Source organism: Chionomys nivalis, chromosome 5, assembly GCF_950005125.1.
Source record: "Chionomys nivalis chromosome 5, mChiNiv1.1, whole genome shotgun sequence".
In the NCBI taxonomy this organism is placed as follows: Eukaryota; Metazoa; Chordata; class Mammalia; order Rodentia; family Cricetidae; genus Chionomys; species Chionomys nivalis.
The window spans coordinates 7345272-7362450 of record NC_080090.1 but is presented as its reverse complement, the minus strand read 5'-3'; the positions used below and the strand labels follow the sequence as shown (position 1 = coordinate 7362450).

The 17179-nt window shown below is 41.8% G+C and overlaps 1 protein-coding gene across 5 annotated transcripts in view; it reads right to left on the bottom strand.

The window, feature by feature from the left end:
- Positions 1-17179, bottom strand: part of Esrrg (estrogen related receptor gamma) — a 559413-nt gene that overhangs the window by 210729 nt on the left and 331505 nt on the right. Inside the window, exon 1 of one of the 5 annotated variants that reach the window (XM_057769721.1) lies at positions 6675-6780. The exons of the other annotated variants lie outside the window; for them this stretch is intronic. Coding sequence (XP_057625704.1) covers positions 6675-6730 — 56 coding nt within the window. The 5' untranslated portion in view covers positions 6731-6780. Of the gene's footprint in view, positions 1-6674; positions 6781-17179 lie in introns of those variants that run through there. 5 annotated transcript variants of the gene reach the window in all.

Genomic DNA, 17179 nt, shown 5'->3' with positions numbered 1-17179 from the left:
GGTACGTGCTGCCAATGTGTATTACACGTGAGATGCACTTCAGGCCCAGGGATGTAAATTCTGCATGCGAGTCGGTCGCACCGGAGGCCACAGGAGAAAGCACAAAAGCATGCCCACGATGAGAACTGGTTCATATGATTAAACTATAAATTGGCATTTAGGTTCTTATGGTGGCATACACCATAATCTTAGGTAAAGCCCTGATGATCTTTCACACTTTCATGTTTGATAGATTTTTTTTTAAACGTCAAAGACCGGGTTTTGTGCAGTTCTCTCCCAGCTAGCACTGTATGTTAAAATCTATAGTTAAATGCACGTATAGATCTTTGCTAGAATATTGAAATAGATTTCAAAGAACCAGTGAAAATCCAATTTTTAAATAATCGTATTTTTCTTTTGTTGCTTTGCCTTAACAAATCACCTCCCAAATACAGAGGCCTTGTCACAAATTATGATGCAATTTGAAGAAATTAAAATATATAATGCTAGCTTTCTCCAAACACCCAAAATACCTTTCAGAAATGAAAAGGAGAAGTGAATGTTTGCAATACATACAAATCTAGATTCTAGATACTTTCATTTCAATAGTTTGTGAAAACTGTCAAAATACAAAAAACAAACAAACAAAAAAACCACTGTTCAAAATACCAGAGAAAAAGGAAAATCTGGCACCGTGGGAAGAACTAGCAAGTAGAGCTCTTGGAAAAGTCAGACTGGAGATCGTTTCTTTACTGAGACTTCCTAAGATGTTAGAAAGAGAAAGTCTGACTTGAACTTGAAACCAGAAGAAATGGTCAGGTGGGTCCTTGAGAGAGCAGAGGGCTGTCACTCAGCACCTCAGACCGCCACCGCAGACCCTGATCTGATGCCTCAGTGTAGAGTAGCGGCAAGCAGGAATTTTCCATAAACACAAGAGCAGGAATTTGAAAAAGCGTTATGCAAATAAGCAAAGGTAGGAAATGATCCCAGCACTTTAAAGGAGCGCATGAATTAGAACAAGAATTAGAAGATTAGAAAAAGCAATTTCATGAATGTTTTCTATCAACACACCCTCAGATTTATGTAAGTGAAATCACAGAATTCTAAATTTACCTTGGAGAGTAAAACTGAATTAACTAAGACACGGAGTGAATTTGACAGATATAAAAATACCTATTAATTTTATTCATTTTTCTCTTAGGAAAAAATAAGGAAATGACGTATTTACTGAGTGCAAAAATAAAAATCCACATTTTTGCATTTGTTTGAGAGCTGCCCTGCTCTTTACGATCATGTGTTTGTCAGACCAATTGTATAGGAAAAGATGTAGCCAGGAGCTATTTCAAAATATTCTACTGCATATGGCCTCAGCCCATTAAATTATGCATTTGCTATCAGCAACCGATTTCCTATTTTACAAATTATTTATGGTTACTAGATGCTGAATATAATTTTTTAGAAATTAAAATCGGACAAAAATGTGCATTCCAGGCTACCTGTTCACCTGTCCAATAAATAATAGCTAAATCAATTCTTTTTCCAAATGGGCCTGATAAATACCTAAAACATGAATCCAAGTTGAAAATCATGCCTGGTAAATTTAATTGGCCACTAACTATTTATGCATTACACCTAAGACTTATTTATATAGGCAAAAAAGGTGGTGAATAATATTAACATATCTAAACTGTCCATACATCCCTCTCCCCATACATATGTGTATTTCACATGCAACTAGACATACAGACAAACACATTTCCCCCATGCATCCTAGTGGCAACTCGCGATTTTAAAGGGCCATATGTGCATTTGTTTATCCATCATGGCATCAATAATCTCAATCTATGTAGATGTGGCCACAGGAAAAAAAGATAATCAATGATGAAACATGCAAAACGCAGCAAGAATGGCAAGCTGGAGAGACGCCTGGTGTCATCCCCACACTCTCAAATGCACACAAATATGACTGGAGAGAGGTGAAATATTTCACTGTCAGGGAGCAGAGAAAAGCGCAATTCATTTCTATCTCATGTGTTTTAGGACAATGACAATTTAATACAATACCAGTGGGTGTATAAGAGATAAAAACTGAACAAACTGGCCCAACATAATCAAAGATTTTTCTCCAGAGAGCTGGCTCGGCCGGAGCTCGCCTGCACTAGAACACATCAACCTGGTATTGTTTCTCTCTCCTGTGAATTTGCTTGGGTACCGAACTCGGGGCACAGCGTGTCTGTTGCGATGACTGGAAAGTTCTCCTGTGATCCTGCACACACTCTCATCTTCTCTCTAAACGCTTGCGGGGCAAATCTAGGAAGTTTATTTGGTATGGATTGGTTTCATAAAAATCACTGCTGTGAACGGCCCCTTGGATGTACAGAATCAGTCAGGGAGTATGCATTTTAACTCAGTCTATGAAATCCTATGAACCTGCTAACCATCACTTGACAAGCGAAACAAAGATCTAGTTTGTTTAATGATTAGGCTAACAGCAATGCTGAGGAATTTTTCACAAGTCACACAGACTTGCAATTTGGACATCGTGCTACCTTCCCGGAGAACCTCCCCTTCTTTGTCTGTAATTCTGGAGGGAGGGAGGTATCATGAAAGTACTGTTAAACAGAAGCCGAGAGAAGTTAGCTGCCCTCTCTGATGGATAGCACCAGGTATAGAAAATTAATTGCAAAAGTATGGCCCAGCTAATGAGATGGCTCTTATCTTTTCTCAACCAAGGAAGCATAAGTATTTTTCTACTGGCTCAATATTTTACAAAAAAAAATCTAAAATGTTATTAACTAAATAAAAATCTGATCAAAAAAACCTCAAAGCCATGAGTGGTCATACATTCTAAGGTCTGGATGATTTGAAGGAAAAAGTGACTTCCTACCACATTTTCTTCCTAAGCTTTAAATTCCCTCATTCATGCTCTCTCTCAACTTTAGGAGAAACAAATAGCAGCACAAGTCTTTTTCCCCTGCTAGCATTTTAAAAGCAGAATTTCAATGCCATACTTTAAGAAGTAGCCACTATACATTACAGGTCAGATTAAATTAAAGAAATATATCAAACACTATCAGTGTAGAGCACATATATTCTTTTAAAGAAACAGTGCTACCTTGTTGGGGGAAATGCTGGAAAAATGACCATCCATGCGAGAGAATTAATGACTCTCCACAAGGGCTTTGCTAATAACATGGGTTAATTACCACCGCAACACACTAGGTCCAGTAAATAAAGCTTCGAGCCACAAGCACACAGATAAGAGGCCATCACTGTAAGAAAGAACAAGCCCCCACCATCGCCCTTGCCTCTGCTAAGATGAGAAGCTGTTTAAACTCACTACCAAATGTGCACCGGGCAATATCCACATACCCTCACACAAAAGGCTGGTAGAACATAGGTGCCTGTCACCTCCCCCATTCAACATGTATTCCATCAACTAAGGGACACTTTCAAAAAAAAAATTTTTTTTTTGCTTACTTCAAAAGAAAAGAATCATGAGTTATATAATACAAACTACTTGAGGATACACACACACACATAAATACATACACATATTCACATTGTATACATATATAGTTTAGAGCATGCACCATACTTATTTAATTCTTAGAAAAAAACAGAATGGTTCTGTCTGTTTTGTGGTGGACAAGGTTAAAGATATTCAGCCAAAGAACGCTAACTGCTGCTGGCTGTCATTTCCAGAAATTTACCGAGATCGTCTGAGGACCCCACCTACACCACCTACCTTTAAGGTTGCTAGTGTTTGCAACAGATTTACATGGCAGGATCAAAACAGAAAGTCGTGAGTTCTGAGTAGGAGTTTGGGTATTCTACCTCAGAAAAAATAAACTCAAACTGCCTCTTGTCAGCTCTCAAATTACATCGTATCTAAAGGAACTTGAGAAGGCACCTATTTTTCCATTAAAAAAAAAAAACAAAACTACTCATACCTATTCTGATTTACGTTCTTGTTGCTACTGTGAAAATTCACAGGTCTCGTTCTGGTTTTTATTCTTTGTATTTCCCCATGACAGTACCACTTTAGGAGAAGTCTATTTCAATTCATGTTAGCTGCTCCTAAGAAGACCTGAGTCCGAGGGGAAAATAAAACCAACACCCTGAAACACAGAAATTAACACACAATCAAATTTGCATAGCTCTGAGCAGGAATCCTGACAAACGTGAAACTGTTAAATCTTCAATGTCTGGGTCTCCACGATCAAGCTGGAATTTGCTAAACCGCCACCTCCGCTCCTTGTCTGTTTTGGAGTGTTTCAATTGCCTTCTTCCAACAGCTGTGGCAACTGTTAAAACAGCCAGTAAAATTAAGTCCGCTCTATAATCCTGTAGTCAATGTTACATTTTAATCAGAGGTTGAAAGGGATTCGTGTGACGAGCGCACTCATTTAGAATGATTACACAGACACACATGTCAAAACCAGCAGATACATTATTTCCGTCTATTTATGCTATCAGCTATTACTGCTATTCAGTGTGAAACAAGCCATACAGCATTGTGTTCTTGAAAGTGCTGGCGACTTTCCTAAAATAAAAAAAAAAAATGTATGTACTTACATAGTTAAAGGTTAACATTTTAAGCTCTCTTAATGGTGGTCAATAAATTGCATGAATCTTTTTAAAGCCTCCCAAGCAGAAATGGTCCAACATTTCCCTTGGAAACTGCATAACTCAGGTTTCATTTCTGTGTATACACACGTGATGGGGTTGAAACCGGCACAATTACTATGAATATTAATAGCATGTATAAATTCTGTGGTTTATTAATTGAGACAGAGAGGCAGATGTGTTGCTCAGTCCTGGATCTTTCGGTCTGTCCAGTGAACCACGTAACCATCACAACTGCACCCACACAATAAATCTGTATTTTTAAAAGATGACTTTTAATTGAGCCAAAAAGAAAGAAAAAAAGAAAGACAGAAAGACAGCTAGTTTGAATCTTGCGCCAAAGCCAAAAGGACATGTGCCCTGGTTTCATTTAAATACATCTGCTTTAAGAAGCCTATTTAAACTAATTATTCAAATTCAGCATAAGAAGTTAAATTCAAGGAAAGTACTTTTTCCATGAACCCTTTGGAGGGATATTTAAAGTTTGCTCTGTTTATTTATTTACGAGACAAAGTTCTGAATCTGAGTGAGCCTAAGGCGTTCTGCCTGACAAGAGGACATTTCCGAGTCTCCCGTGCTACACACAGCCCAGGTAGGTGCGCTGCCCTTCGCACTGGACTTGCATGGGCGGTCTTACCTTTGTTTGTATTTCATTTTTATTCTTGAGCATTTTAAGCTTGGCTCTTCCCTCGAGTGTTTCAGATAGATGCAAAGACAGCCTCTCGATGTTTCAGATCCTAATCTTGGCTAATAGTTCCTGTGAGTGTGTGTGTGTGTGAGTGTGTGCGTGTGTGTGTATGCAAGTGTGTGCACTCACACACACTCAAACACACACAGGCAAACAGAGGCTGCGAGCCACTTCTCATCTCTCAATTATGATGCAAAGCAAAGGGCTGTCAGCAAGAACAGTTAGTGCCCTTCTACCACCACCACATGGCCCCAGTGCCCAGAGTTTTAGATTTTCTTCACAACCTATCAAGAGAAAGGTTTGCCAAGAGCACTCTTAAAAATTATAACAGTTGGTTTACGGTAATACGAAAGCGATCTAACTGATTCAACAGAAAGCAAACGAGACCACTGACAGCCTCGTGACCCACTGGTGTTCTGTCTAAACAGTGACTTGAAGTTTATGAGCTATTCATTTACACGAGAATGCCCTATTTGTTTTCCCTGTCCCTACTACTTACCGGCCCTGGACCTTTGATAATCGAAATATACAGACTATCCAGGAAGGTATTCATAAATATGACTGAACTACATTTAAAGAAGTAAAGTGCCCTTTTGTATATTTCTGGACACAATACGATACATAATCTAATTCCAGGACCTGCACACTGTCTATTTAAGGGAAGGTTTGTTTGTTTTTTAAAAAAAGTCACTAATGTTTCTTCTTCAGTTTTCTCCCCTTTAAATATTTATAATGTGTGAAAATCTCATGTTACTTAACGGACTGATTTGCCAGTTAAGTACTGACATAACGCTAACCACATAACTACCATTACCCTAGCTCTGAGCAGCACGGGGCTAGTTGCTAAATCGTTCTCCGAAGGGGAATTAATAAAGGTACGATTTTGCCTCTGACTCCGCGCAGTAAAGGGTGACAGAGAGTTTCAAATATCTGTCAAACTGCAAATACGTAAAAAGCACTCAGTAGTATAAATCATTTTGAATATTGTATTTTAAAACATCTTTCCTAGGGAAAATGGGTCCGGGTAAAAGATGCATTTTAACAGTTCACTGAGCATTGGTGCCCAGAGCCTATTCTTAGCACCTGAAAGAGAAGTGGCTGTCACCCAGCTGTTTTAGTGACAGTCACAGGGCTGCCTTAAAGGTAACACTGTAGTCAGAGAACAATTCTCCACTTACTGAATTAGGAGATCACCCTCCACACAAAAGGCACCAGACAGCCGCCAACAAGCACCCACGCACACCAAACACCCAGGCCACTACGTGGGTCCGCGTGCACACACGCCGCCCTGTCCACGCTCCGGCACACACGCACCCCACCCCCCGCCCCCCACGCCGAGTTGCAAAAAGAAAGAAAAAAAAAAGAAAAAGGTACCTACTCTTCCTCGTAGTGCAGGGAAAAAGACTCAGGCAGGCAAAGTTCTACCGAATCCATGTGCGCCCGGCAACCATTATTTGTGCACCCCACCTATAAATCAAAGTTTCCTTGACAGAGCCGGGTGCAATTAACACGCGCGTTCTCCCGGTGACAAGCCCATAGGCACGGCCAGTTGGGACCAAGGCTCGCACACTCTCTCCTAATCAAGGACTTAAAGCCCCGATTGGAGCTTATTAATATGAAGTAGGGCTTTACATATGCAGTCCCACCGGCCCAGGAGCGCATCTGATTGGGGGGCCGCTGCCCAATCAGGAGGGAGGCGACGCGAGGCCGCCGGAGCCGCAGCCCGCAGGTAGGCAGGGCGCACGCCCGGAGCACGGTGGGCAAAGCTGCAGCCCGGCTGCAAAAGCCCCTCGCGAGCCGCAGATTTTCCCACATTTATTCTTTTAATGCGTACGCTCCCACGAGCCCGAGAAGCTTAGAAAAAAAAGTAAAGAAAAAGAAAGAAAGGGGAAAAATATCAACCATAACTAACTTAACTCACGTTACACCAGTGCGATTTGCTGTTGGTTTTTTTCTAGCCTCAGACCTATTTTATTTTTGCAAAGAAGAACTTATGCCAGTTCGATACATTTGGCCGATGGATTCTGTGGAAGGTGCTGAGCGAAGTTTATCCTGCCTTACTCTGTATATTATTGAGTGTTCCACCGGGGCAGCTGCTGTTTTTATTTATTTTTATTATTATTGGTGTGCGCGCTCTATTTTCTCATTAGCTTCTACTAATACCTTCCCTTGCTGTGTCCTACTATAAAGAGCATTAAAAAAAAAAAAAAAAAAAGAAGAAGACATTCTTCTTCGACATGAGTTCAGCCTAAGAACTGACTGGGCGAGCCCTCTGGGGTGGAAGGTCTTGCTTCATAGCAGTACAGGAAGAGGGAAGAGAGCGTGGATACAGGCGAGGGGTAAACATTTCTATATTCTCTCTCTCTCTCTCTCTCTCCCTCCCTCCCTCCCTCTCTCTCCCCCTCCCTCCCTTCCTCCTCCTCTCTTCCCTCTCTTAGGCACACACAGCCTTTCAAAGCAAAGGTAAATAAAAGCAGGGTTGTGTGGCCTGCTTCCCTTTCTAGGTTTGTTAGGAAGACTAAGGGCTGGGGGTGGGGGTGGGACATCAACACCTTAAATAAATAATCATTGTATTTTGACCAAATCGACATATGGCTTTTGTGGGAAGAGCTGCAGCAATGTACTGAAACTCTCCTGAAGCAAGTACCCATTTCAATAGAGACTTCCGAACCAGGAGACATGCTCATACATACATGATTTTACCTAGAATATATAGTATTGAGGTAAAGCACATATTATGGGCTTCTATTCACAACACACCTGGCTTGCTTTAAATAATCAACTCAGAAATATTTTGCGAATCACCACACAGCCTGGCCTACAGGAAGCAGTCTAAGACACATAATGATATACAAAATCATGGGGACTCAGTCAAAAGTGCAAAAATAATGTTAAAAAAACAACAACAATGCTTTTCCTCTTACAATAGTGTATAGGCAGTTTTTAATTCTCAAATAATAGAGAGTATCTTCGAGTTCTATTTTAAACTATAGGGTTTTTTTTTTTATGCTACCAAATGTACGTCTGAAACAGATACCAGCTATTTATGGCAGAGAGTTATCTGCTACCTTCTGCGGAGTGAAAGACCCAGGGTTTTGATGGAATTCAGCTCTCTTGCTTACCAACCTCCTGCGTCTGAAGTCTTCCGGAATAGAAATAGTATAATCTCTGAGATCAAAATAAAATAGTGCAGATATACAGAGTGTGTTCGATTCACCACATCAGAACTCAGCTCCCTCAACTCACTCAGATTTTCTAAGTCCTTAAGAAACAAAACACTAAAATAGAACATCCACATTAAAATTCAGAATATAAAAATGACAGGCACGATCTTGTCACCACCCCTCACCCATGTATTTAGCTATATTCAAGATAGGCATCTGATTCCTTCTATGTGCGCTTTGTGTGTACACAAGTTTGTAGAACCAGAACTCACACAGGGGAAAAAAAAGAAAGAAAAAAAGAAAGAAAGAAAAAGACTGTGCTTAAGAATACTGTATAAAAACAGGTAGTAAAAGCTTAATTACCAGTAGCATTATGCTGTCTATATTGTTAAATGTGAACTCTGCAATTAAGATGTAAATTTGGTTGTGAGCAGTGAATTAAAAGCACTCTGAGATGGAGAAGAAAATCCAAGCATTCTGCAGTCACTCAGTTGGAAAAAAAAAAGTAAAATAAAAAAGCCTTGCCTACTCAGTCGAAAATGAGACGTGGAATCAGTTTACAACTAAAGAAATGCGATTTGTTTTCCAAAGTGCAACCAGAGAAATACAAACACGTAGACTGCTTTTTTAAAGAAAAGCATCTTTTCCTCACTACCCTGATTTTTTCACTAAACTAAAATGTTCAAAGAAATTAATAGATTTATATACTTATTAAATATATGTGCACACATTTCAGCAAAAGTTTTATATTTTTGTCCTAAAATATTTTTCTAATTTAAAATTTATTCTGTAAGCTTGGCACATCTTACCATGTCCAAAGAGCGACTCCGGTTTTGCATGTGGGCAGTGTCCTCCCCCGTATGTATGTATACGATCTCATTGCAGTACCCTGCTGTGACAAAACCCAATTGTGTCCTTCGAAAGGGTCCTTTGAAAACAAGGTTTGCGGACAGTTTTATGCCGATCGGGTCTTAAAGTCACCCACATGGCCTAGACGCCATCCTTGATTTCCCGAAATTTTCTTATTTGGGGAACCTATTTGTTGTCATGACTTCTCTGCTGTATATTTTGAAAACATACCTAGACATGTGCCCGCATCGGTCTTCTCCCTGTGCCACAGAGAGACATGTGCAGATGTGTACAGTGTTATTTTCTGATCTTACCAGACTCCACTGCACACTGAGTGACCCATGAATGTGCGTTCCTTGAGTACCGCTGGATAGACCCGGACCAAGACCCTAAGATGCCCTTTGCAACCTAGAATGCCATGCAGCCAATTTAAAATAAGCCATTTGCACTGAACATGCAGGAAACCATACAAACACACAGAGCAAAGTGCTGTGAGAGGCTTTCCCCAGCCTCAGAACTCCCTCTCCTTGGAAGAGGCAGGAACAGAAAATCTTTAGTAACAAACATGCCTCCTGCAAAACTGAATTAAGCATCCAAGAATCTGAGAGAAAGTACAAGAAAACACCGGGAGGAGGGCGGTGGGGACAAAATCCTAGATAAACATGTGCTCATCTGTGTATATACTTTACAATCTTACCACAGGGAGTCCACCCAAATCAGGAAAAAAATTGAACCAAACAAAAGGCCCCTGTTGCACATAGAATATAAATAAACGAGTTGTATCAGTGTCTCATGCATCAGGCCTACGTTCTAAGCAGGATCCCAATCTCTTCTTCATTAGCCAATGCAATCACAAATAGCCAAACTTCTTCAACACACGCAGAGGCACCAAGCAGAGGGTGGATTCCATTTCTATTGGAATAAAAACAGTAACAAGCAGAAACAAAAGATAGAGTCCTGTGAACTGCATATGGCAGGACGTTGACTGCATTCCCACCGAACAATGTCCTAAAAGACGCTTACACTGCGTTCTCAGGTTGGGCAAACGTGAGGAGGAATCCAGTCTGGTATCACTCTTAGGTTTCTGCTGATTTTAGTTTCCAGTTTCCTCCATGAAAACCACCAGGGCGAAGCTCCGGACCTGATAAAAATCATCGTTGGCACATGTGATGTCTCTTATTTGACACTCCACTTCTGTCATTTGTTATACATTTGAAAGCCAATGGCCTAATATATTTGGCATTTCCAGTTTGCCTTGTAATCTGTCTACCATTCCAGATTGTCCCCTCAAGTCCTTAAACACTTGAAAAGTGGTTTAGGCTTTCGAACCACTTTCTCTCCTGTCTTAGACATATTATATATGGTGCAATGAATCATAACACAAAAAAATCTAGCCAAGACTATCAGAAACTACTGTCTTACAGTCCCAAAGGATCCCAGTAACAAACATCCTTCAGAACAGAATCTTAAGTAACAAGCTTGGAAGCCCAGATGTCAGGCCCCCTCCACGTTCCTCAGAAGCCCTGTGGCCTTGCGCAGCCCTCATCTATCTGCGCCCTGTTCCGTCATTTGCAGAATCATCTATTGTACAGGAGCCTGTAGGAGCTCGCACGTTTGCCACTGAGGACACAGACGTCCATCCAAGTCAGGATGCCTACTCCCTATTACCACCCGGCCTCTATAAATTCATCCTACCGCATTTCCTGCTGCCTTTCATTTCCAGGGTGCAGACTTTGATATTTAAATTATTGTCTCCATTGGCAAGAAGCAATCATTTCTGCTGAAAGTGGTCGCATCCACAGAAGCACTAATAAAAAAAAGCCTCGCCTTCTGATGAACCTCTTGTCCCATAAATCTAACCCATTCCCAAATTATGGAATTTATATTCTCCAAGGGGCCATTGTCTCACTTCCAGACTGCACCAAACTCTTTTCCCAGTGCTTTTTTGTGAAAGAGGAAGAGGAGGAAAAAAAAAAAAAAGACCAGGGAGAGCCAGAGAAAGTACTAGAGGCAATTTGGTTTCTGTTTAATTAATTCAGGATTATTTTGCTTGCATTTTGTCAGGCTAATAATATACACAGGGAAGTGTCAGTAAAAATTAAATTATAAACTACAGCCAGCCCAGTGGGAAAACTGACTTCAGTTACATCGTATTTCCAAGGTCCTTACTCCGACAAAGTATCAGACGCATGTTAGGGCATCCTGCACGCCTTCTGCAAGCTGCATGGCATGCACTGATGGAGACATAGTTAACATTGTGAAATTATACATTAACAAATGAGCTGCAGCTACATTCTTTCCTGAATGTTAAGCACCATGAGCTAAACGCAGACAACACTCAAGGTCAATGTCCCGTTTTTAGACCTTTTCAGGCGGCTGTAATATTATGATAATCAAGCTTAAAATATTCCTATAGAAAGGGTAAATTCGCCTTTTCACTTGAAAGATGATTATGATAAACAATAAACCTAAGAGGGGACAAAATCCCTATTTTTAAAAGCTATAAATTGTTGACTCAATGATGTGTGTGATAGTGTTGTCCAAAATAAAGGGTGGTTTCATTCTGAGAGAAAGGTGGGGGGAGGGGGCAGTGGAGGAGGGGTTGGAACAAATATGACAGACTTCTGAATAAGCAATACACGGTTTGATGCCAGCAAAATGATCAAATTATCTACCTTAGCCACCCCATTAAACATAAAGTACATTTGAGGCTAAGTGTGTGTGTGTGTGTGTGTGTGTGTGTGTGTATCCATGAAGCATTTTTTTCAAAAAAGCTCATTTTCCCTTGATGATTATCAATAGAATTTGAAAGGTTTCTACTCTGAGAGTTTCCATTAACCCTTTTTGTCCAGATTTTCAAAGAACTAGTTTAAGAAACAGAAAAGAGAGGTAAGATCGATCGTGCCATCAGATACCCACATAAACAGTCTGAAAGAGCTCATTAAACTTGTTTGTTAATGTTAGAACCTGACAAACTTCTAAGGGTCTGTTTCAAAAATGAATATACTTGATAAAAATCTGCTTCTCTCAACCAGCCCTGATTAATTGGGAGTGTGTCTGTTAAACTTGCCGAAGCCAAGAGACTTTCAAATAAAAGACCTTTGAGGAAGGTGCCTTAGCCTGTTCAGAGACAGGTCAAGGGTTCAGATTCCAATAACCTAGAGAGAGAGGCTTTGGAATAGAATGAGGTCAGGTCACTTTATCCAGTCAACTTCTGCTTTCTTTCTGTATCAAATAGGCATTGAGAAAACAATCTTGCAGATTTTTTTTATAACGATTCAATCTGTTAAACTAATTGAACACAGTGTCTGGCCCTGGTTATGGGGTAGAAGGCATATGACAACTGGGCTAAGGTCATTCTTATTGGGGCCAGTTGTCCTAGCCTTATGAATATTCATCACTCTCTATATTATTAAGAATATTGGAGTTTTGATAATAAATATTATTCACTTCACAAGGTGAGTTATCTATCAATATTGGCATTATTTTGAAATCTTATTGGAAGAATTGGTATAAGAGAATGGTACCATAAGTCAGTTGAACTCTGTCTTTGAGTCATTCAAGGTCTTACAAACAGAAGCAAATGAAGTACAGGTGTGACGGTGTTAATTGTCAACTTGAATGTAGAATCACCTGGGATACAAGCCACTGGGCAGGACTTTGGGACATCATCTTGATTGCCTTAATGGAGATTGGAGGACTGTCCACTCTGGGGAGCCCCATTCCCTGGCTGGGATCCTGGATGTAGAAATGGAGAAGGGAGTGGACAGCAGTGTGTATTCGTCCCTCTTGTCTTCCCTGCTGTGGACGTGACAGAGTAGCTGCTTCCAGTGCCCGTTGCCTTGACTCCCCAACCATGTTGGACTGTGCCCTTAGTGTGTGGGCCAGAATAAACCTGTTCTCTCTTAGGCTGTCTTTGTCAAGGTGTGTTACAACAGCATCGAGAAGATGATGTATTTTTTAAAAAAGGAGAAAAGAAAAGCGAGCATCTCCTTTAGTGAAATGCAAAGAACTTTTGCCTGAAGAGTCTGTGAACTATCTGCTCTTCTGCCATGTGCAGACCGTGTGGGTGCAAAGCAGACAGGAGCAAGGAAAGCCATGGTGCTCAGAGTGGTCATCTTGTCTGGGAGGAAGACTGTGCCGGGAGAGTTAGTGGATTCGGCTGGTTCTCCAAATGATTCGGTTGCACAATGTTTTCCCAAAGAAAGTGTGTGTGTGTGTGTGTGTGTGTGTGTGTGTGAGAGAGAGAGAGAGAGAGAGAGAGAGAGAGAGAGAGAGAGAGAGAGAGCACCCTTTTTCACATCTTTCTACTGAAGCAGTGCTGGCAGCCAACAGCGATCGTCCCGGGCAAGACTAATTCACACAGGTCTGCTGATGACATAAATCAAGAACTCTGTTTCTTTATAAAACTTTATTCTCCTATGGGGAATGGCTTCCATCACGGCAGAGCAGTGAGCATGGACAATGGGGAATTACAGACAGGAAGAGCCTGGGTTAGGAGTTTAACACTTTTGTTCTACAGGTAACCCTTTTGTTCCAGAAAGCTAAGAGCCTTAATGTAAGTTGTACACCTAGATGATGGGGCAGAAACTCCATCTCTCTCCCCTTTCCTGGTCTTGGTTAAGGGCAAGCTACTAGTGTTAATCTCACAATTGCTAACAATACACCAGTGCACAGAATTAGGGCACACTACCATCTGAGTGTTCAGAGGACAAAGTTCTTTTAAAGAGTGAGGATACATTCAAACCCAAAAGATAAATACCACATGTATGCTTTGTCCCCAAAACATAGTAGGATCTCTAAAAAAATCACATCTTTTTTTTTCCTTTTTAAGATTTATCTTTATTTTTAAGTATGTGTGTGTGTGTGTGTGTGTGTGTGTGTGTGTGCTGGAGTTGGGTTTGTGCACAGAAGAGCAGTGCCCGTAGAGGCCAGCAGAGAGCATCAGCTGCCCTGCAGCTGAAGTTACTCGCCATCTGGGAGCTGTCTAATGGATTACAGGAACTGAACTTCCCAGCCCTCTGCCAGACCAGCGTGCACTCTATGCTATTAAGCCCCTTAATATCACTTTTTTTTAAAGAGGGAAGCAGTGCGTTGTTGTAAATGAATTCTCTTTCCCCCAGCTAACGTAAGTAGATTGGGGGTGGTTATTTCCTTTGGAGTTTAGTTTTTAATACATGCTTACTCTCTCCCCACTCCAAGTCCTATCTAACTGCAAGTGTGGAACTAGGCTGAGTCTGGTGCACCTCCAGGGCCAGTAGTGCAATTTGGTAAATAGTCTTGCGACATTTCAGAAACATGAAGAAAGCATCCCGAGTGAACAAAACAACGAATGAATGAATGAATGAACTCATAATAACTGCTCCTCTTCTGTTGATTGTGATTTAGTTTAAGGGGGCCTCAATGACTGCTGTGATATAAGGAAATCTGAAAACTGAAGTCATTTTTTTAAGAAGATAGGTGGAGAAGAGAAGGGATGTTGGGATAAAAAGACTATAGAGAAGAAAGGATGTAAACGAAGCCCAGGGGATCCAGGACAGAGTTTCAGCCGCCATCTTGGGATGGGTTACTGCATACCTAGGGAGGAGCTATGGGGGAGGAGTTTTGCTTTCTATGTCTTTTTATTTTTTCTGTTTTCCAAATACTCATATTGACTAAGCTTGGGGTAATGAAAAGTAGATAAACAGATAAACAAAGTGGCTCCGTTGGTAGCCATTGTTACAACCCCAACAGCTGCCAAGGAAGCACACTAACTAGCCCGGACCAGAACAAGAATGCTCTCTAAAACATGAGTTCAGATATGTGCTGTGATGGAAATCATATTCCGCCAAAACCTTCAGAGTGGCTCTTGGGTGTCTTATGCAGGTTTTACATTGGGAAATTATATTTCTTAAATTTTACCCCATCAGTGTTTTCCTGGTGAAATGTACAAAACAATGATCCCATGAAGAATGACCACACAGCTGCTTCTCTGAGGTGTTAGGCTGGAACCACAGTGGACATGGATAGGACACGGATAGGGTCCAGAAAGAAGGCAGGGGAGAGACTAATCAGCAGAGAAGGCAAAGCCATACCTCGGGCTTCTCTCTAGCTCACTTGACTTCTTTCATACAATCCTTCAAGCAAGTCCTGTATGGTTGTGTTCATGCATGTGTGTATGGGGTGTGTGTAGATGTGTGCACATGCACTTGGGGGGATTTGGGGGGGAGCACATGAACGTGGGGGGTATGTGGGTGCACATGCATATGTGTGTGGGGTGCATATGCATGTGGAGGGTGTGTGGGTGGATGCACATGCATGTGGGGGGTGCAATGCATGTGTGTGTGAGTGCACATGCACATGGGGGTGTGTGGTGGGTGCACATGCACATGTGTAGAATGTAAGTGGGTGCACATGCATGTGGGGGCATGTGGGGGGTGTACATGCATGTGGGGGTGTAGGTAGGTGCACATGCATGTGTGTGGAATGTAAATGGGTGCACATGCACATGTGGGGGGTGTGGGGTGCACATGCAAGTGTGAGGGGTGTAGGTGGGTGCACATGTATGTGTGTGGGGGTGTAGGTGGGTGTACATGCATGTGGGGGTGTAGGGGTGCACATGCACGTGTGTGCTCACTTTTACAGATGCCAGAGGACAACCTCATGTGTCCTTCAGGTTTCTGGAGAACTTGCAGGGTAGGCTGGCTGGCCATTGAGCCCCAGGGATGCACCTGGCTACATCTGCCTGCTTTGGGGTTACATACACATGCCACCATGCCTGGCTCTTTCACGTGGGATTGGGGGATCAAATCTAGGTCCTCACGTTTATAACTATAAGTAGTTTAGCAAATGAGCTGACTCCCCAGCCCTAAATTCTGCTGTGTTGTTTGTTCATACCCAGCCTGGGGCCCTAAGAACACATCATATTAGTGAGAGACTCAGGGCTACTACTATGTATCTTCTGGTGAAGGGTCTTGCCACAAAGCATGGCCACCCACCCGAGTTGGATCCCCAGGGCCCACATGCTAAAATGGGGGAGCCAGTCCCCACAAATTGGCCCCTGGCCTCCTCAGGTGTGCCACGGCATGCATGTACCCACAAGCGAAATTTAAAGATAAGTAAGACAAAGAATTCCTCCTCTCACATTCCTCCAGTGGGTAAACCAGCTTAAGTGGTGACGCAGTGGGTGGCCGGCTATGCCCTGATGATGGCAGCCTCTCCTCTCATTGTGTCCCACAAACCCCAAACCTTTCTTATCCTGAGGTCCAGGCAATCGAGCATGCATATCGGAATGACACAATTAAAGAACCTATTTTCCCCCCTTCTTCTTCCAGAGTTTCGTTACCACTTGAATTAGGAAGCTAAATAAATCAAAGACAATTTTCATTAGAGAGAAAAAAAACTTAATTCGCCCTTTGATAAATTAGAACTCTAAGCAAAGTGGTGGGAAACAGTAAAGGGCCGGCAAGACGGCTCAGCATGGAAAGGCGCCTGCCGTCCAGCCTGAGCGCCTGACTTTGAACCTTGGAACGGCTTAGCTGTTGACAATTTGAAATGATAATTATCGGGTAGCCTCTTTCCCGTGTGGGCTCCTTTTTTCTCCTTGCAGTCATCTTGTATGACCTGTGGGAATCCCATTCTTCTATTGTTACCGTCGTCATCGTCACCATCTTCGTTATACAGATGACAAAATTGAAGTTCTGGAACTTTGACTGTTCAAACACATCCAGCTGTGCCACCGCAAAGTCACAGCCTGATTTATGGATTCATTTTCGAACTTTGCACTGTTAGTACTTTGGAGCTCAAGCTGTTTCTTACATGTCTTAAAAGACCCCTTAACAGGCCTCACAAGAAACACAGAGAAGCAGGCACTGGGTTCCTGTAGCTAACT